Genomic DNA, 27,192 nt, shown 5'->3' with positions numbered 1-27,192 from the left:
CACTTTCTGTTTATTTTCTTGCTTATTTCTTTTTTTCTAATTTAGGCTGACTGCTTCAGTTCCTTCTTTTCCTTTCTTTAATGATGAGGGCCTTTGAGGCTAGGCATTTTCCTCTGAATGCTGTTTTTGCTGCATTTCAGGGTTTGTCGTGAAGTAGTTCATCTTTGTGCTGGCTTATTTTCATTTTAGTTTCTTCATTGATCTAAGGTAGTGGTTCTCAACCAGCCAGGAAGATTTTGTCCCCCAGAGGCCACTAGGAGGTGTCTGGAGACATTTGTTGTTATCACAACTGAGGGGGATGGTGCTACTGGCATCGAGAGAGTGAAGGCCAGGGGTGCACAGGATGGGCCCCGTGTCTACAGTGCTGAGGGGGAGAGATCCTGGGCTGAAAATTATTTTGGAGTGTCTCTCAACTTCCAACAATTAAGGATTCCTTATTCACCTTTTTAGTACTGGTTTCTAATTTTGTTGAGTTTTGATTTGAAGAAAATATCCTATAAAATCTCGATTTGAATGCCCTACAGTAGATCTTGGGGACAGGAAGGAGCCGGGAGTACTGCAGGCGGGGTCTGGAGAGGTGGGTGCTGCTGAGAGCCCTGCCCTGGACTCCCATGTTGTCTGCCGTGTTCTCAGGATGGAGGCTCCCTCCGCCGGTGCCTCGGCTGCCGTGGAAGCGGAAACCACCAGCCAGGCCTCGGAACCTGCCAGCCAGGCCTCAGATGAGGACGATGCACCAGCCACTGACATCTACTTTGTAAGTCCCCTGGTGGCTCTCATCGGTGGGCCCCGTGGACCAGACACACGTGGTCACACATGCATCCACACGCTGGTACACCCATGCTCATGCTGCTGTGCTCACACTCACATACCCACACCCACACATGCATACCCTCGCACACACTCATACGTGCTCACGTACACGCACACACCTGCAGTCACACAGTTTACATGTGCACGTGGTCACACATGCCTGCACACACACTGACACAGATGCATTTACACGCGCACATGCTTACACTCATGCACACGGGGCTTGCACACACACACATGCGTGCACACTTACACAGGCATTCACACACTCGCGTGCACATGCTCACAGACACACATGTACATCCTCACACATTGGCATTCTTACCTTCTCACACACAGGCTCTTTTTCTTCTCGTTCAAACATTATGGTCTGAGGGGCCTCCTGGCCCTTCCCCAGGTCTTACAGCTCTGAAGCCCCACACCCACCCAGCAGCACCACCTGTCCCCAGGGTCCTGGGGCTAGAAGGGTGGAAATGAACAGGCTCTTCCCCCTTTCAGTGATGGGAGCATAGCAGCCAGGTGGACAGAGAAACTTGCAGAAAGGCAGGTGCACTTGCCCAAGAGCACATGGCAGGTGGGCTCCCGCTGCCTGCTCCGTGGGCCGAGGGGGTGTGGGTCTGCTGGATCAGGAAGGCCTCGCGCCCTCCTGCTTCTCCCGTCGGCAGACGCAGAAGGTGCCTGGCTGAGGCTGGGGGTGTGGTGGGCATGGGGAGGACAGCCTGCCCTGTCCAGTGTAGCAACTCCCTGACGGCTGGCCCTCAGGCCACCTACCCTGGATGCTGCAGGCCAGCAGCCCCCTCCCCGGGCCGGCCAGTCTCACCTTTGCGCCCAGGGCAGGCGCCTGGGCCAGGCCTCCAGCTGAGGGACTGTGTGGTGAGCACACCCACCCCCCTTCGCTGCTTCACACTAACGTGCCTGCTCCCTGTGCTCTGGATGCTGGGGTGGGGGCAGAGCTCGGCCCGCTGTCTCCTGGCGGTGCCATCACTTGCTTGTCCCACCCAGAGCTCCCTCCTCCCCGCCTTCCCCACCATCTCCCCTTCCTTGGGCTGCAATCAGCGCAGGCCGTTGTGTGCGTCTGCATCCCAGGCTACGCAGGTGGAGAAGGCCACGTGCCGCAGGCAGGGCCACCTGCCCTGCTCCGGCCCCCGCCGGCCCTGCTGTCTTTGCCGCCTGGCCGCCCGGCCGCCCCCGCTCACCCTCTGTCCTCTGTTCTCCTTCCTCCCGCCCGGCCCCCGCCATCCAGTTCACGGATGGGAGGTACTGGATGTACTCACCCCGCCATCGCCGCCTGCGGGCCGTGACGCCGAGCTCCTCGGGGACTGTAAGTGACCGCAGACCTCCCCGGCCTCCCCGGGGAAAGGGGCGCGGCCACCCCAGGCAGGGCCAGCAGGAGGCCCTGGCCCTCAGTGCCCTGCTGGCGGTCCCTGTCTTTGAGGGGACGTTGGGGAACTCATCACGTGGCTGGCGTGGTAGGGCGCACCTCGCGCTACGTGTGTACACACGTGTGTGTTGTATGACAGTTTCTCCTGTCCTGAGCTGCCTCTGAGTCAGCATCCCAGCCCACCTGTGCCACACAATGCAGGCTCTGAGGTGAGGGCCTGGCACGGGGTCTGCATCTGACCCCAACCTGTCCTCCCACCCCTAGCCCCAACCTGCCCTTCGCCCAGCCCTCCAGTGCCAGGGACTGGTGAACGGCCACGTGCTGGGCCCGCGATGGGTGGTCACGTTTCCTTGTTCAGACCTTGCTACCGCTGATGACTGCCCAAGGGGGCGTCTGCCCCTGCACAGGGACAGTCACACAGGGCAGCTGAGGGACACCCACAGGGCCCTGTCGAGACAGAGATAGGAGCTGAGAGAGTCTCAATACCCATTTCACAGATACGAGGGCAATGGTTGGATACAGCCCAGGCCCTGTTCTCCCAGGTGGCCCCTCTGCCTCAGAGATACCCACCCACCCAGCAGGCTTAGGGCACCACGTGGGCATTGGGCAGTGTGGCATTTTCAGTGCCCATAGTCGTCATCATGAGCAGTAAGTGAGGAAACGGGCCCAGAGAGGTTCAGGAACCCACCCAGAGCCAGACAGCGAGGGGGAACAGGGACAGGACCAGACAGAGACTGCTCTGGAGATGAGGCCCCCTCAAAGGCCAGCACCCCAACCCCATCAGCAAACCCCTCGGAGCGTTACCCCAAGAAGAGGAAGCCAGCTCCTCACCTCCACCCCTCCACCGTCCCACTCTGTCTCTGAGAGAGACAGCAGGACGCCAGAGCCACTCTTGAGCACCGCCGTGGGGTTAGCGGGGAGTGGCTGAAGGCCGTGTGGGCAGGAGGGTTGGCCCGGACTTTGAGAAGCATGTTACGTTGTTTGGAGAGGCACAAGGGTCAGGGCAGTCCACAGCATGGCCGAGGGAAGGCAGAAGCAGGAACTTGGAGGCACGAAGGGAGGCGAAGAAGCTGGCGGGGTCAGTGGGGCCTGGCTGCAGGGGCTGGGGGGGATGTGACCTAGAGCCTGATGGTCGTTGGTCTACTCAGGGATCTGGTTTCTGCGCCTGCCCCGGCCCAGCTGACGGCTGCGGGCCCTGCAGTCGCCCTTGCCCCAGGGCCAGCCAGCTGTTTGGCCTTCCTAACCTGGTAGTGAAAGGGCCCAACACATCCGTGGTTTGTCTGCAGCAGCGGCTTCCCTGCTTGTGGGGGCAGGCCCAGGGCTCCCCCATAGCCCAACAGACACCCCATCCAGGAGAGAATTTGAGCGGCCCCCTAAGCCTGGTGGTGTAACAGTAAAGCCTTCAGCTGCTAACCAAAAAGTCAGTGGTTCAAACCCACCCAGCGGCTCCATGGGAGAAAAGACCTGGCTATCTGCTCCTGTAAACGTTAAGCCTAGAAAACTCTCTGGAGCAGTTCTGCTCTGTCACATGGGGTCGTCAGGAGTCGGAATGGACTCAGTGGCACCAACAACAACCTAGGCCTGGTGGTCGCTGTCAGTCCTGGCCACTAGCAGGAGACACTGCCCCTCCCCACAGCCAGCTCTGTTTGAGGGCTGGGAGGCCTCATTTTTGAGCCCCCGAGGGGACCAGTGATGTACTGGCACACTCGTCAACCAGTATTAAGCACCTCCTGTATGCTGTCCTGTGCTGGGCCCTGGGGACAAGCTGGTCCCATTCCTAGACTTCCCAAGGGGTGGGGGAGGTGGACCTGACCAGCCCTGCTGCCATTAGGGCTTTGGTTGTGTTTGTGGTCAGACGCTGAGGACCTGAGAGCCCTGCGTGGAGCCGCAGATGGTGCCCCCACGGGCGAGCACACACGCCCTGGCAGGTCTGGGCCCCTCAGCCGGGCGCCTGTGGTTCGAACAAGCTGCCCATTGTTCCCACAGACATGCTACGGGAAGGGGCTGAGCAGACCCCGAGCAGGGACAGGCTCCCGGTGGCAGAGGAGCCACCACGGGAGAGGCTCCGAGGGGGCAGAGGCAGCAGTGACAGCCTGCGTGGCCCAGCTGAGAGCTGCGGAGGGGGCATGGGATCCTCACGGGTTTGGGAGGCCACGTGCCGGCACTGGCCACTCAGCGGAGGGCTGTGAAGATCCAGCGCCGGCAGGCAGGGTGGTTGGGGAGCTGAGACAGGTCTCGGCAGTGGATGGGTCACAAGAGGCAAGGGATGGGGAGGTGGCCCGCCTTGTGGCCAGGCAGATGAGGAGGGTGAGTGTGGAGGATGTTCTTTCTTCTGGATGTGGTGGGTTTGGGGCCCTGGGCGCCCCAGTGGACCTGGCAGTGGGTGGGTGGGCGGGTGTGTGCAGGCCTAGCGCGTGAGCAGAGGCCGGGCTGGCATGGCAGTTGGAAGGCGTCTACACCTCAAGGGGCAGGGAAGGCTGGGCAGTGATGGGGAGGTGACCCGGGGACACTGGCAGGGGTCAGGAAGGAGGAGGAGAGAACATGCGTCCGCCTCCTGTCCTCCCTCCCCAAATCAAACACAGACCTGGGACCCCCTGCCCGGGCCCAGGTAGTCCTTGGGGATCAAACCTGACCTGGCAGCCCTAGGCCTGGACACTGCCCCAGAGGCCTCTTCCGGTTCTCTGGAGGTGGGGAGAGGCCGATGGCCCCCCCGGGCCTGCCACCAGCTTGCTGTCTGGTACCTGGGGAGATCTGGCTGGGCAGAGGGACCTGGCCAGCTGCAGGTGTCCATCCCAAACAGCTTCTCCGCAGCTGGGAAATGGTCACATCCACGACACAGGCTCCCACCATGGAAGGGCCCCCAGGACCTTGCTTGCCCCTAAGGATGGGCGCTGGGCCTCATCTGAGGGTTGCTCTGTGCCCCCAGGGTGCAGGCGGGTCAGACAGGACGGGGAAGGGGCAGGAGACGGAGGAGCAGACAGCAAGCCCACATCACCCCCCCGCCCCCCACCTCCGCTGCCCGCTGTGCCGCCTGCCTCGTCTGAACTGCCTCCCTGCCTGTCCCGCTGCCACCCCCCACTGTCACCTCACTGTCCCCGCCGAGCCCAGAGCCGTCCCAGGTGGGGGGCAGGTTCGCTGTGGGGAGAGGGGCTGTGGGGGACCCACCTCTTTTACGCTCTCCTCTGTTCTCTCCTCCTCCTCCTGTCTCTCACTCGCGCCTCCTCACACCCTGCTCTCCACCTGCTCTTCTTGCACGTGCCGCCCGCCCGCAGCCCACCGACGAGAGGTGCTGGGTGTACTCCCCGCTCCACTATAGTGCGCAGGCCCACCCAGCCTCCGACGGCGAGAGCGACACAGTAAGTCAGGGTGTAGCAGCCGCCCGGGCATACCAGCCCGGCCCATGCTCGGGCCCACTCCCCAGCTGGCCCAGACCTGTGGCCACCACTGGAGAGGCCCTAGATGCCCCAGGTGACAGGTGGGGAAACTGAGGCAGGGTGGGAGGGTGCTGGTAACTTGGAGCTCCTTAGGCGTCACGGGAGCCATGGGGTAAGTATTCTGGAGTCTCTGGGTAGTGCAAACAGTGAAGCACTCAACCACTAACTGAAAGGTTGGAGGTTTGAGTCCACCCAGAGGTACCATGGAAGAAAGGCCTGGTGGCCTACTTCCAGAAAATAAGCTACTGAGAACCCTGTGGAGCGCAGTCTCACTCTTACACACATGGGGTCACCTGGAGTCAGGGCCGACTCACCAGCACCTGGTTTGGCTTTTTTGGTTTGTTGTTTGCCCCAAAGCAGTAGCTCAGGGAGGCGGGGTCCCAGGCACGAGGCCATGTGGCCACCAGCATCAGAGGGGGCAGGGCGGCCCTGGCCACATGGCTGTGGCTGTGGGGGGGCCCAGCAGGGGAGGGCCTCCATGTTCCAGCCCTCCTGGACACCTTCACCTGCCCCCTCTTGCTTTTTCCAGTAATTTCTATGCAGACACCCACCCAAAACTGAGCGACTGCCGCTGCCTGGAGCTGCTGCCCGCTCATCTCGGGCCGGAGTGCTGGGGATGCCTGCCCACCGCCCACAGAACCTCGCACGACCACCCCTGGAGCCCCGTCGTCCTCCCCTCCCAGACGGATGCTGGTGGCCGAGGCCCCTCCCCACCGGTCAGCTCCCAGGGCCGTGTGCAACCAGGCGAGCCGCTGCAGGCCCACCAGCTACCTGCACCTGTGATACTGTGAACCTCTCCCCGCTGAAATCATGTATTTATTTTGGGTTCTCACTCTTTGCACAGAGACGCCAGCACATGGGTGCTTTTTTTAGGGAAAAACAAAACAAACAAACAAACAAACAAAAAACGGAAAAAGGCAAACATCCACTCCAGGGCACTTGTGGCTCTCGCCGGGTGTGGCCAGCCCCTCTGCTTTGGGAGTGGTATCCTGGGGCCCTGTCATGGCTGGAATCCTGAGGCTCAGCTGAAGAGTGGTTGGGTTGCCCGCCAGGTGGGCCTGGCACAGCAGCCACTCTGCCTGGTCCCTCCAAGGAGCTCACTCCACCTCTCTCCACCTGAGTGGGGTGCCTGGAAGTGGAACGGCCCCAGGGTCTCACCCCTTGTGCGGAACCACCCCTGGAGGCTGCCCCTCATCCCACCCGGAAGGACCCACACTGCGGACAAGACACTCCCCCCGCCTCAGGTGTGGGGGCCTCTGCGCTGTGCACTCGTCCTTAGCGGCAGCATGGACCGCCCCCACCACCTCCCAGTTGACCCTGTGAGCAAGGCTCTCGAGGCGCTACAACCAGAAGCCCCACCGCCAGCCCCGGGACTGGGGTTGCACAGACATCAGGGAGCCAGGCCCTTCTCCCCACACAGGGCTGCGGCTGGCTGCCCTCAGCACACATGCGGCCTCCAGAGATTGCGGTGTCCTGGAGAAGGGGCAGGACCCTGCCACCAGGGACACCTCAGACCCCTGTGGCGCCCGCCTCAGGCGGAGGGCTCTGTGTTCTTATTTCAACGGCGCAGCGCCCTCGCAGCCTGGAGGAGAGAAGAAAGTCTTCACCGGAAGTCATGGCAGTGAAGTCAGAGCCCATGGGGTTAGAGGGGCTGGTTGAGCCAAGCCTTCCGGCTCCCTGCCCTGCGTGACGTACTCCCACCTGCCCCCCGCCCTGAGATGCCAGAGGCTGCATGTTGATGAAGTTTCCTCCCTGCCTGAGGTCGGACCCCCACCCCCACTGCCACCGCTTCTCTGGAAGCCCCCCAATGGGCAGAGCCAGGAGTGGGCTCAGATCAGAAGGCTGTCCCCAGCAGAGCCCAGTGTAGGGGCCTGAGACAGCTGGAAGACACACTGATCCGGGACTTGGATGTTTAAGCCCATTTATGAGCTCTATAGAGTGCTGCTCCCTTCCCACCATCCTTGTCCGTCCCCTTTGCCCCACAGCCCCGCCATGCGCCTGGAGGAAGGCTCCCCTGACCTCCATCAAGAGGCCCATCGGGTATAGTCTGTGCCTCACTGAGCTGTTGGAGGCACCGGGCTGTACCCACAGAGGCTTCTGCCCTCGCTGTGGCACAAGGACTCAGCCTGGCTCTGAGCAGGACGACAGGGACACACATTCCACTCTCCACGGCCCAGCCAGGGCGAGGGGCCTCCACGGCTGACCCCTGCAGGGACCAGTGGCCATCATGGCTCAGGGGATGGGTCAGAGCCAGCCTGCCAGGTGCCCAAGGAAGGCCGTGCAAGGGTCTGCAGTCGGGGCGGCCCTGGCCCATCACTGAAGGACGCTGCAGGTACCCTGAGGAGACGAGGCTGCTGCCCTCGTTGGCGACTGAGTGGGTGGACAGCCGAAGTGTCATCTCAGACCTTAACAGTGAACAGGTTGCATCATTTCAAATCTCCTATGCTGCAGCCCTTGCCCGGGCCCCAGAAACCTTGAGTCCCTCCCTGCCTGAGGTTTGGCTCCAAAGGACATGGTGGGTCCTGTTGGGAATGACCCCGGAGGAATAGGCAGTTTCCATGGTGTTCTCAGCCACCACGACCTTTGTTCACACTTTTGTCCAGCAAGTGAGGAGGGCAGAGGCCAGTGTGGCCCCATCATCCACCCCACAGAGCGGACGCATTCCCCCTCAGACCTATAGGGCCTCTCAAGATGGACACATTCCCTCTCAGACCTACAGGGCCCCTGGCGAGGGACACATCCCCCCTCAGACCTACAGGGACCCTCACAACGGACACATCCCCCCTCAGACCTACAGGGACCCTCACAATGGACACATCCCTCCTCAGACCTATAGGGCCCCTTGCGAAGTTCAAGTGAGTCAGGTAGCAACATGTGTGGGTCAGGTTGTGCTGTGAATGCCCCCTTGTGGGAGAAATCTGCAAACCTCTGTTGGTATCCTTACATTCCTGGGTTTGTGTTAGTCATGAAGATCCCTTTGAAGACTTACGTGGTGGTAGCTGCATTTTTGTTCCTTTGCAGAGAACTGCTGGAGGGATGCTCCAATGTCCCACAGACGGTGCCGAGGGGCAGCATCTCCTTGTTATTCCGGGGCAGGGAAGTGGGAAGACAAGATCTATTTACAATGGTTATCAAACTTGCCTTCTGCAGGCCCCCAAGGAGGAAGGCCCCTGGGCCCACTCACTGTTTCCCCGCTCCCGGCCTGAGAATAATAGAACTCTGTAAATAACCTTGCAGCCAACACACCCCCACTCCTGGGTTGTCTGTCTTGCTAAGGAAGTGGACAGTGTCTGATGACTGTTCTGTAAAAACTAAACGGCGTTTTCTCCAAGACTGACGAGGTGGAAGCTACCCTGTGGCCCCTGTCAGCCTCCATCCTCTTCCTCCCTTAGCCCCCCTCCCTCCACCCCCTGGCTCAGTGCAATACTCCCACCTCCCGGGGTGTCTTTCGCCATGGTACTGTCGCCGCAGCCCCTCAGTCCCCACCCCAGGACAGGCAGCCCCACCTCTTTCTGGCGGTTCAGTTGTATCACCTGGCACACTCCAGTCTCCTTTTTATGGCCGAACTGATTTCAAAACAAGATGAAACTGCAAACCTTGTGTGTCTTGACCCTCATGGGGGTGGAGCAGGGGTCCTGTGTCTTCAGCCCCTTGAGATCTGGTGTGTGACAATCCAGAGTTTGGTGTCCTCGAGCTAGCACGGGGATGCCACCTCATTCCAACCCAGAGCCGTGGGCGCCTCTATAACTGTGCGTCCCGTATAACACTCAGATGCAACCCTGACCCTGTCCATCCCACTGCTCCTCCCTCTTTTTACGTTGAAGAGATCTCTTGAATAAATTGGGTAATCAAGCATCAGCTCACTGATCTCTGCCTCTCTGTGGGTTACTTCAGGCCAGTTGGGAGTTTGAGGGCTGCTTTGGAACCAGATCCCCGGAGCAAAAATAAATCGTGAGAATTTTGAAATAATAGCCGGGCTGCCTTCAGGCTCTGGGTCAACTCAGAGTATTTTAAAAAGCTTCAGACGTTAGCGTAGCTGAGTCTGAAGGTGCAAACACTTCCCAAAGTTTGTGCTGATGCTGCCACAGGTGCCCAAGTTGGATGACGTACAGACGTTTTTAGGAGTACCTGGGTGGCAGAAACGGTTACATGCACTCGACTACTAGCGGAAAGGTTGGGGGTTCAAATTCACCCAGAGGCACCTCGGAAGAAAGGCCTGGTGCTCTGCTTCCAAAAGGTCACAGTCACTGAAAACCCTGCAGAGCACACGGGGTTGCCTTGAGTCAGAGCAGAGTCAATGGCAGCTGGGTCTTTGTTAGCTTTTGAGGAGAATTCAAGGAGATGTCCAAGCAAAACAAGCTTAACCCAGAGTCTGGAACACGAGGCCAATGGAAGGGTGGTGGGCCGTGAGGCTCACCGTTACAGGTTAGTCCAGCATCAACCTCTCCCGTTCGCCTACCCGGCTGGCTCCGCCTTCCCCGACACACCTCCCCCGGCCCGGCCTGGGGACACGGGCCACTGGGATTCCGCCCCTCCACCTTCGTCTATATTCCACCTCAGGCCCCGCCCACAGTTGATCGACTTCGTCTTGGCCCCGCCCCTTAGGTCCTGCCCTCACCAGCTCCACTTCTTCCCCGGCCCCGCCTTCTGCTGGTCTTTCCCCTTAGGCCCCGCCCACGCCGGGCCCACCTCCCTCTTAGGCCCGCCTCCCGCGGGTGCCGCCGGACTTGTTCCTCCTATCCCAGCCTTGCTCTCCGCCCACCTCCCCAGGCCCCGCCCCCACCGACAGTTCCTGCTTGGTCTTTGCTCGGCTCACAGCCGCTCAGACTCCCCCAGGCACAAGGACCCGCCTGGGGCTGCCTTCAGCACTGCCTGAAGGGCGCGCCTCCCAACGTGGAGGCGACAGTCCGGCAAGCGTCCATCGCGCGGGCCACGGTTGCGGATGGAGGGGAGGGTACGCGGTGTCGGCGTCCCTGCGGGCCGGGACCGCGGGATAGGTTCTGTTCTCCCTGCTGAGGCGCGGACCGGGCATCCCCGCGCGCCGCCGGCGAGGAAGGCCCCCGGCACAGGCCCCGGATATTTGCGTCCCAGCCTCCGCCACCGTCCCAGCCGATGGGTCGGGACACAAGATCGCGCTCGCGGTCCGGGGGTCGCAGGAGCCGAAAACAGCGGAGCCGGAGCGAGAGTAGGAGCCGGAGCAGAAGTCGGAGCGAGAGCCATGGGCGGCGAAACCGGCGGCGCCGGGACCAGGAGGGTCGGCGCAGGCGGAGGCGGCGGAGCCGGCGGAGCCGGGAGCGCAGGTGGGGAACGGCTTCTGTCCTCGGGGAACCCCCGGCCTAGGGAGTGGAGATCCCGGCGAGCTAGGAGAGCCTCGAGTCTGTCAGGGAGAGCTCCTTGGAGGAGGTGACGTCTTGAGAACGAGTCGGAAGTAACCAGGCAGCGAAAGGAAAGTGAGAGGTGTCCCCCGCCTCCGTGGTGGGAGGGACAGCAAGAAGCCTCGGAGTGAGCAGGGGACACGGTAGTAGGATATGAGATCAAAGAGGTATCGGGAGAGCAGGTCGTGTGGAGTCTGTGTACCGTGATGAAGAGCTTGGTCGTTATTCGGGGAGAAATGGGGAGCCATGGAGGATTTTGCACAGAGGAGTGATGTGGTCTGACCGCCTTTTGTAAAACTTCTTGTGGTTTTCTGTAGAGAAGACGCTGAGAGGGCTGAGCCCTAGTGGCACCAGGGAGGAGAATGGTGTTGTTGTATCGGCAACAGATGACGGTGGCCTTGACCAGAGGAAGGCAGAGAAAATGGGTAGATTTTAGAGCAATACTGTAGGTAGAGGCCGGTGTTACTGGAGGTGGGATGTCAGTGGGAAGAAGAGTTGATGACAAGTGGCAGGGTTCACAGGTGACTCCGGGAGTCTGGGTCTCAGCTTCCCCATGGCCCACAGTCCACAGGCCTCATCAGATTCAGTCCAGCCTCAGGGCCTTTGCACTGGCTGTTACCGCTGTCTGGAACTCTCTTCCCCTCAAATCTCCCCTGACTCCCACCGACTTTCTCCAGGTCTCTGCCCAGTGCCATCTCCTCAGAGAGGCCCTCCCTGGCCTTTCTGTTCCCTGAACTGCAGCCCCACTGCCATGCTCTGTCCTTTGTGGTTGTATTGTTATTGTTTGTGGTCACTCTGATGTTACATTTTACGTTCGTTTGTTAGTGGGTTTTGTCTTCTGTAAGGCCTCCAGATGGTGAGCCTTGTGAAGGCAGGTTGCCGCTGTATCCCATACCACAGGGACTCAGTAAACATTTGCCAAACAAACGCCTGCCCCATAGGCACTAAGCAGACCTTTGCGATTGTCCCAGCAGGTCGGATTCTGAGGAAAAACTATGGCAGCGACGAGGGAGGAAAAGCCGGAGCCCAGCCCCACGCTGGCGCTCGAGAGACCCGTCCTCCCAATCTGACTCACCAGACGAGCAGCAGCAAGGCAGGTGGGCCCGGCGCAGGCAGACACGCTCCTGGTCCCCAGGATCCTCAGCATCAAGCTCCACATCCCCGGGCCGCTCCCTGAGCCCCCGGGAGGCAGCGTCGGCCCTGAGCCACCAGCAGAGTCTGCAGGAGCGGCTGCGGCTACGTGAGGAGCGGAAGCAGCAGGAGGAGCTGATGAAGGCCTTTGAGACGCCCGAGGAGAAGCGGGCCCGGCGGCTGGCCAAGAAGGAGGCCAAGGAGAGGAAGAAGCGGGAGAAGATGGGCTGGGGCGAGGAGTACATGGGCTACACCAACACCGACAACCCCTTCGGTGACAACAATCTCCTGGGCACCTTCATCTGGAACAAGGTGAGCCTGGGCACCCAGCGTGGGTGGGTGGGGCCGGCTTACCTGAGCAAGCACATCCCCTCACTGACTGCACGCCCTCCAGGCCCAGCGTCTGATCCTTTTCTCAAACACAGGGACCTCGACCTACCCCAGGGCATTTGCACTTGCTGCTCCCCCTGCCTGGAACGCCCCCCTGCCTCATCCCATTAGCTAGCCTGTTCACATCTTACAGGTCTCGGTTGACATGTCTCCTCTTCAAAGAGGCCTTCTTGGCGACCCTCAGTCACACAAGCAGCCTAGGGTTCTTTGTCAAAGCCCTGCTTCGTGCACCAAGCACATAGTCTAACAAGTTCATACTGTGTGCCTGCGTTTCCTGCTACAGGCAGCGAGCACTGTGAGCAAGTGAACATTAGCCCTTGCCCCTGTGGCTAGACTTCTCTCAGGGAAGGTGTCGTGTGCGGTGTCAGGTGCAGGTTAGAACAAACAGGTCTAGGGTGGTCTCACTGCAGAGGGACTGTCTGAGCACATTCTGGTTTATGGCTGTGGAAATGGCGGATCTGTCTAACATTTGTTTTTCCTATCAGACTGTGAGCTCCGTGGGGCAAGCTCTGTCCCCGGGGTCTGGCACACAGGAGGCACTCCATACACATGTGTCAGATGAATGAGCTTCTGTGTTCAGGTGTCCCACTGACAAGACGAGCCTTCCTGGTGCTTTCTCAGGCCCGGGGGGCAGAGCCATTCCTGACATGGGGGCCCACCGCACAGTGAGGGCTGCCGTCAGCCCTCAGTCTGACAGACACAGGTGGGGGTCGGCCAACCCCAGCACTCCTTCATCAAGCGCTGTTGTAACAAAAAAAATACCACAGATGAGTGCCTTTAAAGAACAGGAATTTACCGTCTCACGGGTTCAGAGGCTGGGATCCTGAATTGTTATTAGCTTTAAGGAGGGGTCTCTCCTGGTCCTGCCCCTCTGCTGCCCTGATAGCGTGACACAAAAGGTTACTTTCAAGTCCAGTTTGACTCACGGCGCCCCATGTGTGTCAGAGTAGAACTGTGCTCCATAGGGTTTTCAAAGGCTGATTTTTTGGAAGGAGATAGCAAGGCCTTTCTTCCAAGGTGTGTCTGGTTGGGCTCAAATATCTAACGTTTGGTTAGCAGCCTAGTGCGTTCACTGTGTCCGCCTTCCAGGAACAACTAGGGGTGGAATTGTGTTATTGGCTCTGGGAGTATTCAGGGGGCATTGTGTTCTAGCGGGAGTCAGAAGAGCGGACGCTGTGGGGAGGTTACTTCTCTCTGACCACACCGTCCTCACCCGCAGAGCAAATGCTTTGCCCTGGTTTATCTCATAGGTCAGCGAGTCCACGTCTTCCTTGTGTGCTGTAGGGGCAGGTTAGGAGGGGCTCTGCAGGGCTCTGTGCAGCCCCAGCTGCCCAGCTGGAACTCAGCAGTGTGTCCTTCCAGGCCCTGGAGAAGAAGGGGATTAGCCACCTGGAGGAGAAGGAGCTGAAGGAGCGGAATAAGAGGATTCAGGAGGACAACCGGCTGGAGCTCCAGAAGGTGGGTACCCTTGGCCCGCTGTATGTGAGGGCAGGAGGCCTTCCCTCTCAAAGGCCTGGAGGGGCCAGCGCACACCCTGGCTTAAGCCAAAGTGGGCCTAGATTGGCTTAGGAGACAGAAAAGTTTGGGGGGGATGGTTTCAGGAATGGCTGGATCCAGGTGCCTAGACAGCGCTTCCAGGAAGCTGTTTTTTCCATCTCTCGGTTTTCGGCTTTATCTTCAGGCACTCCTTTCCTGGTGACAACTCTGGCCTCCCACATCCCTAGCAGAAAGGGCCTGTCCTGTCCCCTGTCCAGAGCCTTAGCATCCCTGTACTGACCCCTGTGCCCAGGTCAGGTGGGTTGGGCTGTCTGGTTGGGCTAGGATTGGAGCCCCACCCCTGACGCCAGTGGATCCCATGATCTGAGAGGGCAGCAGGTCAGGCCCAGGCCGGGCCCACATGCCCCACCCCTGTGCCTGTAGGTGAAGCAGCTGCGCTTGGAGCGTGAGCGGGAGAAGGCCATGCGGGAACAGGAACTGGAGATGCTGCAGCGGGAGAAGGAGGCGGAGCACTTCAAGACATGGGAGGAGCAGGAGGATAACTTCCACCTGCAGCAGGCCAAGCTGCGGTGCGCCGGCGAGCGGGGCTGGGGGTGGGCGGGGCAGGCGGGGGTGGGCAGGCGGCGCCGGCGGGGGCATGGCGGTCTTCCTGCCCTGTCGGATGCCCCTGACCTGCTGCCCTCCACCCCGCTTAGGGCTCGGCTCAGCGGCCCCCTCTCCTAGGAAGCCTTCCGTGACCACCACCCTGCCCCTGGACTCACCTGGTCCCCAGTGCTCTGTGTGGTTGTCCGTAAAGGCAGGGCCGGGTCTTCAGAGGGGAGGGGCGCAGCCCGGCTTTGACACCCCTTCTGCCCCCCTCGCAGCTCTAAGATCCGAATCCGGGACGGGCGAGCCAAGCCCATCGATTTGCTGGCCAAGTACATCAGTGCTGAGGACGACGACCTGGCCGTGGAGATGCATGAGCCCTACACCTTCCTCAACGGGCTCACCGTGGCTGACATGGAGGACCTGCTGGAGGACATCCAGGTGCCTGCCGGGAGGATGGCCCTCACCCCTGCCCCGCCCCCAGTCCTCAGGCCCTGTCCTGATAGGATACGCCCACACCCCTGCCCCACCCCCAGTTATCAGGCCCTGCCATGATAGGTCACGCCCTCACCCCTGCCCTGCCCCCAGTCCTCAGGTCCCGCCCTGATAGGACACGCCCTAACCCCGCCCCACCCCCAACCCTCACCTCTCCACTCCACCTCACCACCAGGTGTACATGGAACTGGAGCAGGGCAAGAATGCCGATTTTTGGCGGGATATGACCATCATCACTGAGGACGAGATCTCCAAGCTCCGAAAGCTGGAGGCGTCGGGCAAGGGGCCAGGTGACTGCGGGGCCAGGAAGATGCCTACGTGCACGATCGGGGTTGCAGGGCTGGGAGACCATCAAGGATTGCTGGGTCCAAGGTGGCAAAAGTTCGGAAGCCCCAGACGCATGACGAGACTTGGCTTCTCCTGTGCCTTGGTTTCCCCATTCATGGCTCTTCTCATGGTTTCTTTTAAGAGGTCGCTTTACCTCCTGCAAGCACTAGGCAGCAGCACCCAGGTGGTCCGGGTGGCTGGTCCTGGGCTGGGGAGCTCACTCAGAGCAGGGGACATGCAGGGTGGACAGCCTGCCCCTGGGCCTTACAGCCCAATCCCAGGCAGCCCCTGAGGTGATCCTCTCATGTCCTGTCAGCTTGTGGTTTTTCTGTAAATTGATTTTTCCTTTTCTCACAGTAGTTACACGCACGTGATGGAAAAGGGAACGCGCTCTATAGCAGTATCCTTTCTCCTCAGCACTGCTGACATGGGAGAGGATCCTCCTCTGGGCTGGGGCCATCCTGTGCCCTGTAGGGTGTTGAGCAGCATCCCCAGCCTCCACCCACACCCCACTCAATGCCAGGAGCACCACCACCCTCTAGTTCCACTGTGCAGTGCGTCCCTGTCATCACACCCTGTCCTTCCGTTCTTAGGCATTACCACCACCCACCACATGGTGGCCAAAACCACACGATGACACTTCCCCTCAGTGCCCCTCCCCCCAGGAGCCTATAAATCCTATTAGCTGTTCAGGCAGGGTGGTCGTGACAGTTTCCTTCCTTTTAGGAAAAAGAGCAATATCCTTTATCTTTTCAAATTCAGTTTTGTTTTTGTTTTTCCACTGAGGTGACCCGGGTTCATTCTGCCTCTTGCTCAGGCCTCTCTCTGCTCTGTGACAGCTGCGAGCAGGGGCTCTGCAGCCTGCTGAGTGGGCTCACCCCCAGGCTGGTGACCAGCTTGGCAACCTGGGCTGGCCATGTTGCCTCCTCAGAGCCCAGTTGTCCTGTTCGTGCAGCAGGGTTGAGATACCTGTGTACCTGGTCAATTGTGTGAAGACAAAGTTGGTGAGTGGTGGTGACGCACTTGAAGCGGCACCTGCCGCAGTGAGGGCTAGCACTAGTCGCAGCGATCTCACTAGCAGTATAAGTTGTCGTTAGTTGCTGTGAGGTGGATTCCACCTCACGGTGAGTGTGGTGATTAAGCTTGTGTATCGGTTTGGTTGGGCCATGATTTTTAGTGGTTTGGCAGTTATGAAATGATGTCATCAGCTCCATGATAATATCTGCAATGAGCAGCCAGTCAGTTGAAAGGGAGTTTTCCAGGTGTGGCCTCCCTCCAGTAGACAGATGGATGTTCCAGGAAGGCTCCCGTTCTGGATCCTGGATCTTCCAGCACTGCACTTGGCTGTTCGCTTTGCTTGGAGTGAGAGATGGCCAGGTGTGCGATTGTATACTCATTCATGGGTTGTGGCCAGTGGTTTGGCTGGATGGTCAGGGGTTTGGGAAGAACATGATTGGAAAATTGGAGACAAGGAGGTATGGGGAAGAGGCATGTGGATAGACCACAGCGAATGGGGCAAATAAGTGAAAATGTTTGTGTCTCGTGTGAGTGCTGACCAAAGGGTGATTTCAGCAGAGGAGGATTTTAATAATCAAGTGGATAGGATGACCAATTCTGTAGAAACTAGTCCCCCTCTTTGCCCAGCCCCTCCCATCACTGCTCAGTGGGCTCATGAACAAAGTGGCCATGGTGGCAGGGATGGAGGTTATGTATGGGCTCAACAACATGGACTTCCACTCACCAAGGCTGACTTGGCTGCAGTCACTGCTGAGTGCCCAATCTGCAGAGACCAACACTGAGTCCCCAATGTGGAGCCATTCCTTGACATGATCAGCCGGCAACCTGGTGGCAAATTGATTACATTGGACCGCTTCCATCATGGAAAGGGCAGTGTTTTTACTGGAATAGACACTCTGGATATGGGTTTGCCTTCCCTTCATCTGCGGACTTACAGAAGGCCTTATCCGCTGTCGTGGTATCCCACACAGCATCGCTTCAGATCAAGAGACTCACTTTACAGCAAAGAAGTGCAGTAACGGGTCTGTGGTCCTGGCACTCACTGGCCTTAACGTGTTCTCCATCATCCTGCAGTAGTTGGCTTGATGAAACGATGGAATGATCTTCTGAAGGTACAATTATGGCACCACCCAGGTGGCAGTACCTCGCAGGGTTGGGGCAGTGTTCTCTGGGAGGCTGGACGTGCTGTAAGCCAGCATCCAGTACGTGGTGCTGTTTCTTCCGTATTCAGAATTCGTGGGTCCAGTAATCAAGGGGTGAAATGGGAGCGGCACCACTCGTCACTATTACTGCTAGTGACCCAGTTGCCAGGTTTTTGCTTCCTCATCCTGTGATCCCATGCTCTGCAGGCCTAGAGGTCTTAGATCCAATGTGAAGAATACTCCCACCTGGAGATATGACACTGATTATATTGAACTGGACGTTAAAAATGCTACACGGCCACTTTGGGCGCTCCCCATGTCTCTGGATCAACAGGCGAAGAAGGGAGTTACCATGTTTGCAATGTGTGATCGATCCTGGTTATCAAGAGGAAATGGGGTTGATACTCCATAACGGAAATGAAGAAGGGTGTGTGTGGAGTACGGGAGATCCTTTAGGGCATCTCTGAATACTACTATGTCCTGTGACGAAAGTCAATGGAAAACTAGAGCAACCTAATTCCAGCAAGACTGCTAATGGCTCAGACCCTTCAGGAATGAAGGTCGCGGTCACCCGACTAGGCAAAGAACCACGACCAGCTGAGATGCTTGCTGAGGGCAAAGGGAATACGGAATGGGTGGTGGAAGAAGGTAGTTCTAAATGCCAGTAACAGCCACGTGACCAGTTGCAGAAACGAGGGCTGTAATTGTTAGGAGTATTTCTTGTACGTGTACATCAAGGAGCTCGGGTGGCTCAGTGGTTAAGAGCTCAACTGCTAACCAAAAGGTCGGCAGTTTGAATCCACCAGCTGCTCCTAGGAAACCCTGTGGTGCAGTTCTCCTCCGTCCTATAGGGTCTCTATGAATCAGAACTCACCCACAGCAACAAGTTCATGTGTACATCAGACGTTTTTGTTTTCTTCCCTTATAAGATGTAAATGGGGCTGGTGCATTTTTGGTTGTGTGCATGTTAGTTGTATCACGTTAGAGGCAGGGATGACTCTGTAACTGTCTCTGTTCAGAGATCGCGTATGGTTTAAGGAGATACGTATGGGTGCCAAGTTGACAAGGGGTGGACTGTGTTGGTTAAGGTTGTGTGTCAGCCCGGCTGGGCCGTGATTCTCAGTGGTTTGGCAGTTGTGTAACGATGTAATAACTCCCTGATGGAATCTGCTAGGAGCAACCAATCAGTTAAAAGGGAGTTTCCATGGGGGTGTGGCCTGCCTCCAGCGAATCAGTGGATGTTCCGGCAGGTCTCTTCCTCTGAATCCTGCCTCTGACTTGTCATCATCTGACCTCTGCTTCTCGGGACTTGAACCAGCAACCCGCCGTATTGCCGGCCGATCTTGGGACTTGTCGACCTCCGTAGCCTGTGACATGGCACTGGGTTATAGCCTGTGAGCCAGCGGCCTGCCACATCTGACCTGCCCGTCTTGGGTTCCTGAGCGTCTGCAGGCACTGGAGTCTGGAGAAGCCTCCAGCCTGACATCTGACTCATGGACTTGGGACTTGGCAGCCTCTACAACCACGCAAGCCATTTTCTTGAGATAAATTTATCTTTGTTTCTGTGTGTGTATATATGTGTATATGTGTGTGTGTGTGTGTGTGTATATATGTGTGTGTGTATGTGTATGTGTATCTATGTGCATGTACACATTTCACTGGTTTTGCTTCTCTAGAGATCCCAGCCTAAAACAGTGACCCCATATGTGCAGAGTAGAACTGCCCCATAAGATTTTCAAGGCCGTGACCTTTTGGAACCAGGTCACCAGGCCTTTCTTCCGAGGCACCACTGTCTTAGGGACCTCGTAACTAAGAGGAGATGGCTGCTGCGTTAGCCTTTCCTCCAGACAGAAGGCCCCCTCCCACCGAGTGGCTCTCGTGAATCATTGTAGAGTGTTCTGCCCCCTTCGTGACTGCTCACGCCACACACAGATGGGCCTTCCCAGGTCTCACTGTCTCCAGCCTTGACCAGGTGGCACCCAGCCTTTTGCTCTCACAGAGCAAAGCTGTGTCCCGAACCAACTTTCCTTAACCAGCTCCCCAGCAGGCACCTGCAGAGGCTCTTTTGTTCGTGTTGTAAGTTTTCACGTCTGTGTGAGTGAGCACAGGCCCAGCCCACAGGCCCAGAGATGGGGGGCCGAGTCCTGCCTTCCTCCTGAAAGGTTTTCACACACTTTTATAGCTCACAGCCTGGGGTGCCATGGCTGCATCTCAAAATCCTGATGCCCAGGGCTGGGCCGATCAGCTGGAGGGGACCAGGATCCCTGTTGACCTCGTCCAGCCAGCTGGGGTCTGGACATGGGCCCTTGGGTCCTTTGCCTACCTCAGGGGTGGGACAAGGGACCTTGGAGCAGAGTGCGTGGGCTGGTCAACAACTGTCCTGGGCTCCCCATGCGCCTGGCCTGGTGTGGGGAAACATCAGTGGAGTTTTGATGAAGTCACTTCCCTTAGGAAGTCACAAACCAGGCATCTGGGGCAAGAGGAGGACTCAATGGTGGGGGTCCAGGAAGGCTTCCTGCTGGAAGCAAGGCTCCTGCTGGGTGCCCAGGATGGGTGGGGATGAATGAGGTGGCTGGGAGGGGGAGGGTGTGCTGCTGACAATGAGCATGGCATGTGCCAAGGCCCTGGGGTAGGCAGGGTGTGGGGCCTGACAATGCACTTTCAGGGTGCCGGGCCGAGGAGACCGGAGAACAAGCTGGGGCCTCAGCCCTTGACAGCTGCTGTTAGATGGGACAGAGACAGGGTCTCTGGTCCCAGGTGGAGTGAGGACAACTCCAGGACTGGGGGGCAAGGGAGGAGGGCAGCGGCAGAAGCCATGCCCGGAAACATCACCCTTCTCCCTCCCATGTTGATGTGCCCATGTGTTACCTCATCTGGCTCAGGGAGGGCGAGCCACCTGCCCAGGGCCACATGGTGGGGCTGGCAGAGCCAGGGTCTGGATTCCAGGGTCCAGCTGCTGAGTGTCCCCCCAAGAAGTGGTTCAGACTGCATGAGGGGGCAAGGGCAGTGGGCCCGGGGTGCCAGCCCAGCTGCTGGGACTTGGGCCAGGCACCGCGTTTCCAGAGCTGCGTGTGCATCTCGCCGGCAGCAGTCAAGAATGCATACCCTGCTGGCCTGCACTTCCAACGGTGGCCCAGCCGAGGTCCACAGGCACTCCTAAACAAGGCCGCTGGTCGGCAGCTCAGTGCCCAGAAGACTCAGCCCAGTGGAGGGACCCAGGAATTAGGGGAGGTGGGGGCCAAATGGGGTCGGGGTGGCAGGCAAGGATGCAGGTCCTACCTATGGTGAGCGTTCCCCTCTTCCCATCACCCAGGTGAGCGCCGCGAAGGCGTCAACGCCTCCGTCAGCTCAGACGTGCAGTCGGTCTTCAAGGGGAAGACATACAGCCAGCTGCAGGTCATCTTCCAGGGCATCGAGGGCAAGATCCGCGCCGGCGGCCCCAACCTGGACATGGGGTATTGGGAGAGCCTGCTGCAGCAACTCCGAGCACACATGGCGCGTGCCAGGTGAGCAGGCAGGTGGGCGCACAGGTGAGCTGGGTGGACAGGGAGGTAAGTGAGCCACTGGGCAGTCTGGCAGGCGGGCAGGCCTACAAGTGAGCAGGTGTGGGCCAGGCAGGGAGCAGGCAAGTGCGCAGGCAGGCGGGTGAGTGGGCCTGACCACGTGCCAGGCGCCGTCTTGGGCAGGAATGCCCGTCTTGGGTCAGGCTCACAGGTAGTGTCCAGAATATGCTAGCGGCACCTGTGGGTATCCCCACGGCCTGCCTCCCTCCTGTGATGCCCAGGCAGGGGGACTTAGCGGAAGGGTCCCTAAGCAACTTTTCAAAGCTGCAGGGGCCGGGCCATGGCTGGGGATGCCACCCAGTGATGAGAACTCACTCTGCGATGCACCCAGGGTCCTGAACCCCATGGCCACCCCGCACTGCCGTTCACTCTCCTTCCGGCCCCAAAGGAGCACAGGGCCTTTGTCTCCCTCGGGGTCGTCAGCCTCACAGGCAAGTCCCAGGGCCAATGCCCCCCACCCCCACCCCGCCCCAGCGCTCTGCCTGCCCCGTGCAGGGGTTGTGTATATTTTCTCAGCATACTTGGCACCGCCGTGTAAATACAGCGTCTCCTCGCGCCCTCTCACTGTGGTGGTGCCGTGTGAATTCCCAAGGCTGCCTCCTCTTCCTCTTCCATGCCTTCCATGCCCTGCTCGGGACCCCAGGACACCCCACTCAGCACAGCCTTTGCCCAGGACACCACCCACCACTCAGGACCTCAGGACACCCTTCCTAGAACATTTCCACTCAGGGGACACCCTCCCTGCCTGAGACACCCCCCTTCCAGGACCTCAGATACCCCCATTCAGGAGACCCCCGCCCATGTTCCTGAGCCACCCCCGCCTTTGGCCATCAGGTTACATCACACGTGAACCAGGTTCAGGGGCCCTTGTCCCTCTCCACCCTGGACAGTCTTTGGGGATTTGGGGCCTCGTATTCCTCAGTCATGTTGGGGTCCTCGGTCACGTCTCATCCCTTAGTCACATCAGGAGCCTTGGCCGGCTCGGGGCAGAACCCAGGGCTCGGGGGCAGGCCTGATGACCCCCCGCCCGTGTCCCAGGCTCCGCGAGCGGCACCAGGACGTGCTGAGGCAGAAGCTGTACAAGCTGAAGCAGGAGCAGGGTGTGGAGAGCGAGCCCCTCTTCCCCATCCTCAAGACAGAGCCGCCCTCCCCCGGCCACAGGTAGGCCTCTCCATGCTGTCCCCTTACCCTCCCCCATGCTGTCCCCACCCTCCCTCTGCTGTCCTCTTACTCTCTTACCCTCCCCCATACTGTCCCCACCTTCCCTGTGCTGTCCCCTTACCCCCCATGCTGTCCCCACCCTCCCCATGCTGTCCCCACCCTCCCCGTGCTGTCCCCTTAACCCCTGTGCTGTCCCCACCCTCCCTGTGCTGTCCCTTTACTCTCCCCCATACTGTCCCCACCCTCCCGTTCCCCACCGTCACCCATTCTGTCCCTTACCCTCCCCCATTCTGTCCCCCATACTGTTCCCTCCCTCACATGTCCTCACCCTCCTCGTGTCCCCCACCCTCCCCAATATCATTCCCCACCCTCCCCCATGTCCCCCACCCTCCCCTATATTGTCCCTCACCCTCTGCCATGCTGTCTCCGTCCTTCCCCTTGCTGTCCCCTGCCATCCCCCGTGTCCCCCGCCCTCCCTTGTGCTGTCCCCTGCCCTCCCCATATGTCCCCGCCCTCCCCCGTGCTGTCCACCACCCTTCCCCGTGCTGTCTCCACCCTCCCTCATGTGTCCCCGCCCTCCCTGTACTGTCCCCTTACTCTCCCCTATACTGTCCCCCCCGTGCTGTCCCGCACCCTCCCCCATACTGTCCCCTGCCCTCCCGTGTTCCCCACCCTCACCCATTCTGTCCCCCACCCTCCCCCATACTGTTCCCTGCCCTCCCCCATGTGTCCTCACCCTCGTGTCCCCCACCCTCCCCAATATCATCCCCTACCCTCCCCCATGTCCCCCGCCCTCCCCCATGCTGTCCCCCACTGTCCCTCATGTGTCCCCGCCCTCCCCGTGCTGTCCCCCACCCCTCTTCACTGGCCCACGGGGCCGACCTGGCCCACTCTCTGCAGCCTGGAGCCCGAGGAGCCAGCCCCAGCCCCCAGCCCGCCTGGCCCCTCTGCAGAAGGTGGCCCCGGGGAGGCAGAGGGCGGGGCACCAGAGGCAGAGGGCGAAGCGGTGCTCATGGAGGAGGACCTGATCCAGCAGAGCCTGGACGACTATGATGCTGGACGTTACAGCCCGCGGCTGCTCACCACCCACGAGCTGCCTCTGGATGCCCACGTGCTAGAGCCCGATGAAGACCTGCAGCGCCTGCTTCTGTCACGGCAGCAGCTCCAGGTCACAGGTGCGCAGCCAGCAGGTGCAGGGGGCCAGCCCTGAGCACCACCCACTCCCTGCCTACTTCCCCCAGAGCTGGTGACCACCCAGGCCTCAAGGACACCGATGGGTTGGGGGCTTGTTGGCACCCCTGAGTTTTTTATACCCTTCTCCCGTGGGCGCCTCGTCCCGTGACCGGAGCACTGCCAACCCGGCAGAGCTGAGAGCTGGACTGCAGGAGGCGCTACCCGAGGCCCGGTGCACCGAGCCCAGAATCAGGGTCCTGCGTCTGCCACACCCAAGCCGCTCCTGCTCTCTGCAGTGGTCCCTGTCCCTCTGGGGGCTTTAACGGCCAGGGACGGGGCGCGGGCAGGGCAGCCAGGGCCTCACCCACTGGACGCCTCAGTTTCCCTTTCCTTGGGGGGCAGCCAGCTAACCCCACCCCCGCCCACAGGCGACGCCACCGAGAGCGCCGAGGACATCTTCTTCCGGCGGGCCAAGGAGGGCATGGGGCAGGACGAGGCGCAGTTCAGCGTGGAGATGCCGCTTACGGGCAAGGCCTACCTGTGGGCCGACAAGTACCGGCCGCGCAAGCCTCGCTTCTTCAACCGCGTGCACACGGGCTTCGAGTGGAACAAGTACAACCAGACGCACTATGACTTCGACAACCCGCCGCCCAAGATCGTGCAGGGCTACAAGTTTAACATCTTCTACCCCGACCTCATCGACAAGCGTGCCACGCCCGAGTACTTCCTGGAGGCCTGCGCGGACAACAAGGACTTCGCCATCCTGCGCTTCCACGCGGGGCCGCCCTACGAGGACATCGCCTTCAAGATCGTCAACCGCGAGTGGGAGTACTCCCACCGCCATGGCTTCCGCTGCCAGTTCGCCAACGGCATCTTCCAGCTCTGGTTCCATTTTAAGCGCTACCGCTACCGCCGGTGACAGCAGCCGGCTGGGCGGGGACAGCCTCCCAGTCCACGTCCGACCTGGACATGTGGAGTTCGGGGACGCTGGCGGCCTTGCCCGGGGCTGCCATCGGGTGAGGGGCCTGGCTTCAGAGCCCACCTGAGGCGACTCCTCCCCTCGCTGGGCCTCAGTCTCCCTCTCTGTGAAACGGGGTTGCCACCAAGCCTGTCTTAGAGAGGTGAGGGGCAAACAGAACTGTCTGGGCCAGGGTTCTGCCCTGTGACTGGGAACCTGGTGACAGTCAACTGACCCCATTTTATAGCCGGCTGACTGAGGCAGAGCCCAGCCCCATGCCCCTTGGCCACTGCAGGCCGAGAACCAAACCGGAGTCTCCACAACAAAGCCTCATGGGAAACATCCAGCCCCTGCAACGTGCTGGGCGTTTCTTGGCCCTTCCACAGACAGGCTGGAGGCGGTGGCGGCATTCTTCGTGCCAGGCCACCCTGACCTACCCCTAGTGCCGGGTGCCAGCCCCCCCAGGAGGCGGGTGCAGGGAACATGTCATCGTCTACCACTCAGGACTCCCAGTCTCTGTCTGGGGCATGCAGGGACCCAGGATTGCTGGTAACTTTCCCCCAACACAAGCACGGGGACCAGGAGGGCGGGACAGGGTCGTGGGTCAGACACCCCCATGGTGAGCACTCCCTTCCCTGCTTGGGGGAGCCCAGCAACCCAGAGTCCTCATCCATGACAGAACAGCTGTCTCCAGCCACCAAGCAGTCACTTTCTGTGTCCCCATTTCTCAGATGTAAAGGTCGCAGTCAGGCCAGAAATTCACACAGCCACCGCGCCCGTCAGCCATGGGCTGGGCAGGCTACCACCAGACACAGACTTCTACCTTCCCATCGTGGAGACAGAAGAGGAGGGGCCCTGCCAGGAGCCTGGCCCACCAGCCCCTCCAGCGGCTCCCAGACCAGCACTCACGCCCACCCCCCTCTTGTGTTTTTGATGCAAAACCCAAACATCACATCTCATCTGGAAATGTTTTCATTTATTTCTCGAGACTTTTCTAGGTGGAAAAAACATACTTTAACTGGTTTACTTGCAAGACCGCATGTTTTCTTAATAAATTTTCTATTTTAGAATAACTGTAGGCTTCCGGAAGGGTTGCAGAGATCGGACAGAGTTCGTTCCCATAGAGATGGTGCCTGGGATCCCCCATTCAGCATCTCCCATACCCGGTGCGTCTGTCACGAGAAACAACCACTGCATCTGAAGACGCTTATCAGTAGTGCCTCTGTCTGGGTCGTCCAACCACAGGCTTCCCACCTTTGCCCCATCCCCTGGTCAGAGCCCCCATCTGCCTCACTTCCCACAGGGGGTGGGGGGCCACAGTCGTCCCGTTCTGCAGATGTGAAAACGGTTGCAAGGGAGTAAAACAGCTGCTTACCGAGGCCAGGGAGGCCACCTGAGAACGAACCTGTCACCCCTTTTAGCGAAGACAATGGGGATGTTTGTGGTTTGTCACAACTGGGAGGAGGGGTGTTGCCGGCGTCGAGTGGGTGGAGGCCAAGGGATGCTGCTCCAGTGCACAGGATGGACCCACCCTCTATGTTAACAGAGGCTGATCCAGCTCTGTATGTCAGCAGTGCTGGGGGGAACCCCATTTTAAACACCTCCAAGAGGACGGGAGCAACCACCCCAGGACCCCAGAACACATTGTCTTCCTCTAGCCACCCAGGACTCTGCCCTCATGTGTACCTGTCCTGCTCAGGAGCACAAGGGCTCCTTCCCTAGGACGCATTGGATGACCCTGTGCCCAAGTCCAGGGCTTGGGAGGAGGGTGTGGCCAGTACTGAGGCACAGGCCTTGAGTACCCACCTTCCACCCCCCCATCACCTTAAGGCTCCCACCATAGAGAAAGACCCAGCCCCAAGTGTCAACAGTGCCAAGCGGGTGAGACCCTAAAGCAGTCCCACACTCATTCTGGGCCACCTCCCAACCCTGATTGAATGGTGCTGGGCCCTCTACCGGCCTCCTCATCTCTCTCACCTGGGCACCTCTGGGGCAGCTTGGGCCCCTGCTCTCCCCATGCTACTTCATACTGGCTCCCCTCCGTGGCAGAGGACACATTCTGGACAGTGACTTGGAAGACACACACGGCAGACCCTGGCCCACCCCAACCAACCTGATCCAGAACAAGGAATGTCCAATATGGTGGCACTCACACCCTTTCCAGCCCATGGCAGACATCACTAGTCAGTCACGGAGTGGCCAGAGCAGTCAGAATCCTCCGTGCATCCTCCAGCAGCCCTTACCAATCAATTCCCAACCTGCTCCACCTGTCACTGTGTCGGACAGGTCCCTGGGAGTAAGAGTGAGTGTGGGGCAGACCCAAGAGCCACTTTTGAGCCTACCTCCGTGACTGGTGGGGCCACAAGATGGGTAAGGCCCATTGTGTTTTTACAGGACATTATCAGGACATCACAACGGCCCTACGTGGCAGTGAGTATGTCCATTTCACTGCTTTTCACTGCTGGGCAAACGGAGGCTCATAGTTGTAGTTGTTAGGTGCACTCAAGTTGATTTTCCCCTCACAGCGATCCCGTGTGACAGAGCAGAGCTGCCCCAGAGGGTTTGCTAGGCTGTAATCTTTATGGGAGCAGATTGCCAGGTCTTTCTCCCATGGAGCCACTGGGTGGGTTTGACCTGCTGACCTTTCAGTTAACAGCCAAATGCTTAACCACTGCACCACCAAGGCTCCTTCTGAGGCCCACAGGGGTCCATGTTTTCCAGCCTAGAAAGTGGCAGCAGCGTCAGGATTGGAA

The 27,192-nt window shown here is 59.5% G+C and overlaps 2 protein-coding genes across 9 annotated transcripts in view; both read left to right on the top strand.

Moving 5' to 3' along the window:
- Positions 1-6,265, top strand: part of PIP5K1C (phosphatidylinositol-4-phosphate 5-kinase type 1 gamma) — a 69,901-nt gene extending 63,636 nt beyond the window's left edge. For 2 of the 7 annotated variants that reach the window (XM_064280289.1, XM_064280288.1), the window contains 3 exons: positions 634-754; positions 2,054-2,131; positions 5,464-6,096. In XM_064280289.1, the coding sequence (XP_064136359.1) occupies positions 634-754; positions 2,054-2,131; positions 5,464-5,679 (415 nt within the window). In that variant the 3' untranslated portion in view covers positions 5,680-6,096. Of the gene's footprint in view, positions 1-633; positions 1,982-2,053; positions 2,132-5,463; positions 6,097-6,154 lie in introns of those variants that run through there. The other 5 variants (XM_064280292.1, XM_064280293.1, XM_064280294.1 and 2 more) reach the window with 5 other exon arrangements.
- A 4,208-nt stretch (positions 6,266-10,473) lies between these two features.
- Positions 10,474-26,868, top strand: CACTIN (cactin, spliceosome C complex subunit). Of its 2 annotated transcripts, XR_010321169.1 has the most exons (11): positions 10,474-10,925; positions 11,975-12,443; positions 13,884-13,979; positions 14,442-14,587; positions 14,882-15,044; positions 15,274-15,388; positions 20,898-21,090; positions 22,186-22,308; positions 23,209-23,483; positions 23,910-24,988; positions 25,171-26,868. XR_010321169.1 is itself a non-coding variant. In XM_064280287.1 (10 exons), the coding sequence occupies exons 1-10, from the start codon at positions 10,738-10,740 to the stop codon at positions 24,398-24,400; spliced, it is 2,259 nt and encodes a 752-aa protein (XP_064136357.1). In that variant the 5' UTR covers positions 10,474-10,737; the 3' UTR covers positions 24,401-26,850. The 2 variants fall into 2 exon arrangements, 1 of the variants encoding a protein (XP_064136357.1); XM_064280287.1 differs by having other exon boundaries at positions 23,910-26,850.
- The last annotated feature ends 324 nt before the right edge of the window (positions 26,869-27,192 follow it).

This window comes from Loxodonta africana, chromosome 3, assembly GCF_030014295.1.
Source record: "Loxodonta africana isolate mLoxAfr1 chromosome 3, mLoxAfr1.hap2, whole genome shotgun sequence".
Lineage (NCBI taxonomy): Eukaryota > Metazoa > Chordata > Mammalia > Proboscidea > Elephantidae > Loxodonta > Loxodonta africana.
This window is presented reverse-complemented; position numbering and strand designations above follow the sequence as displayed.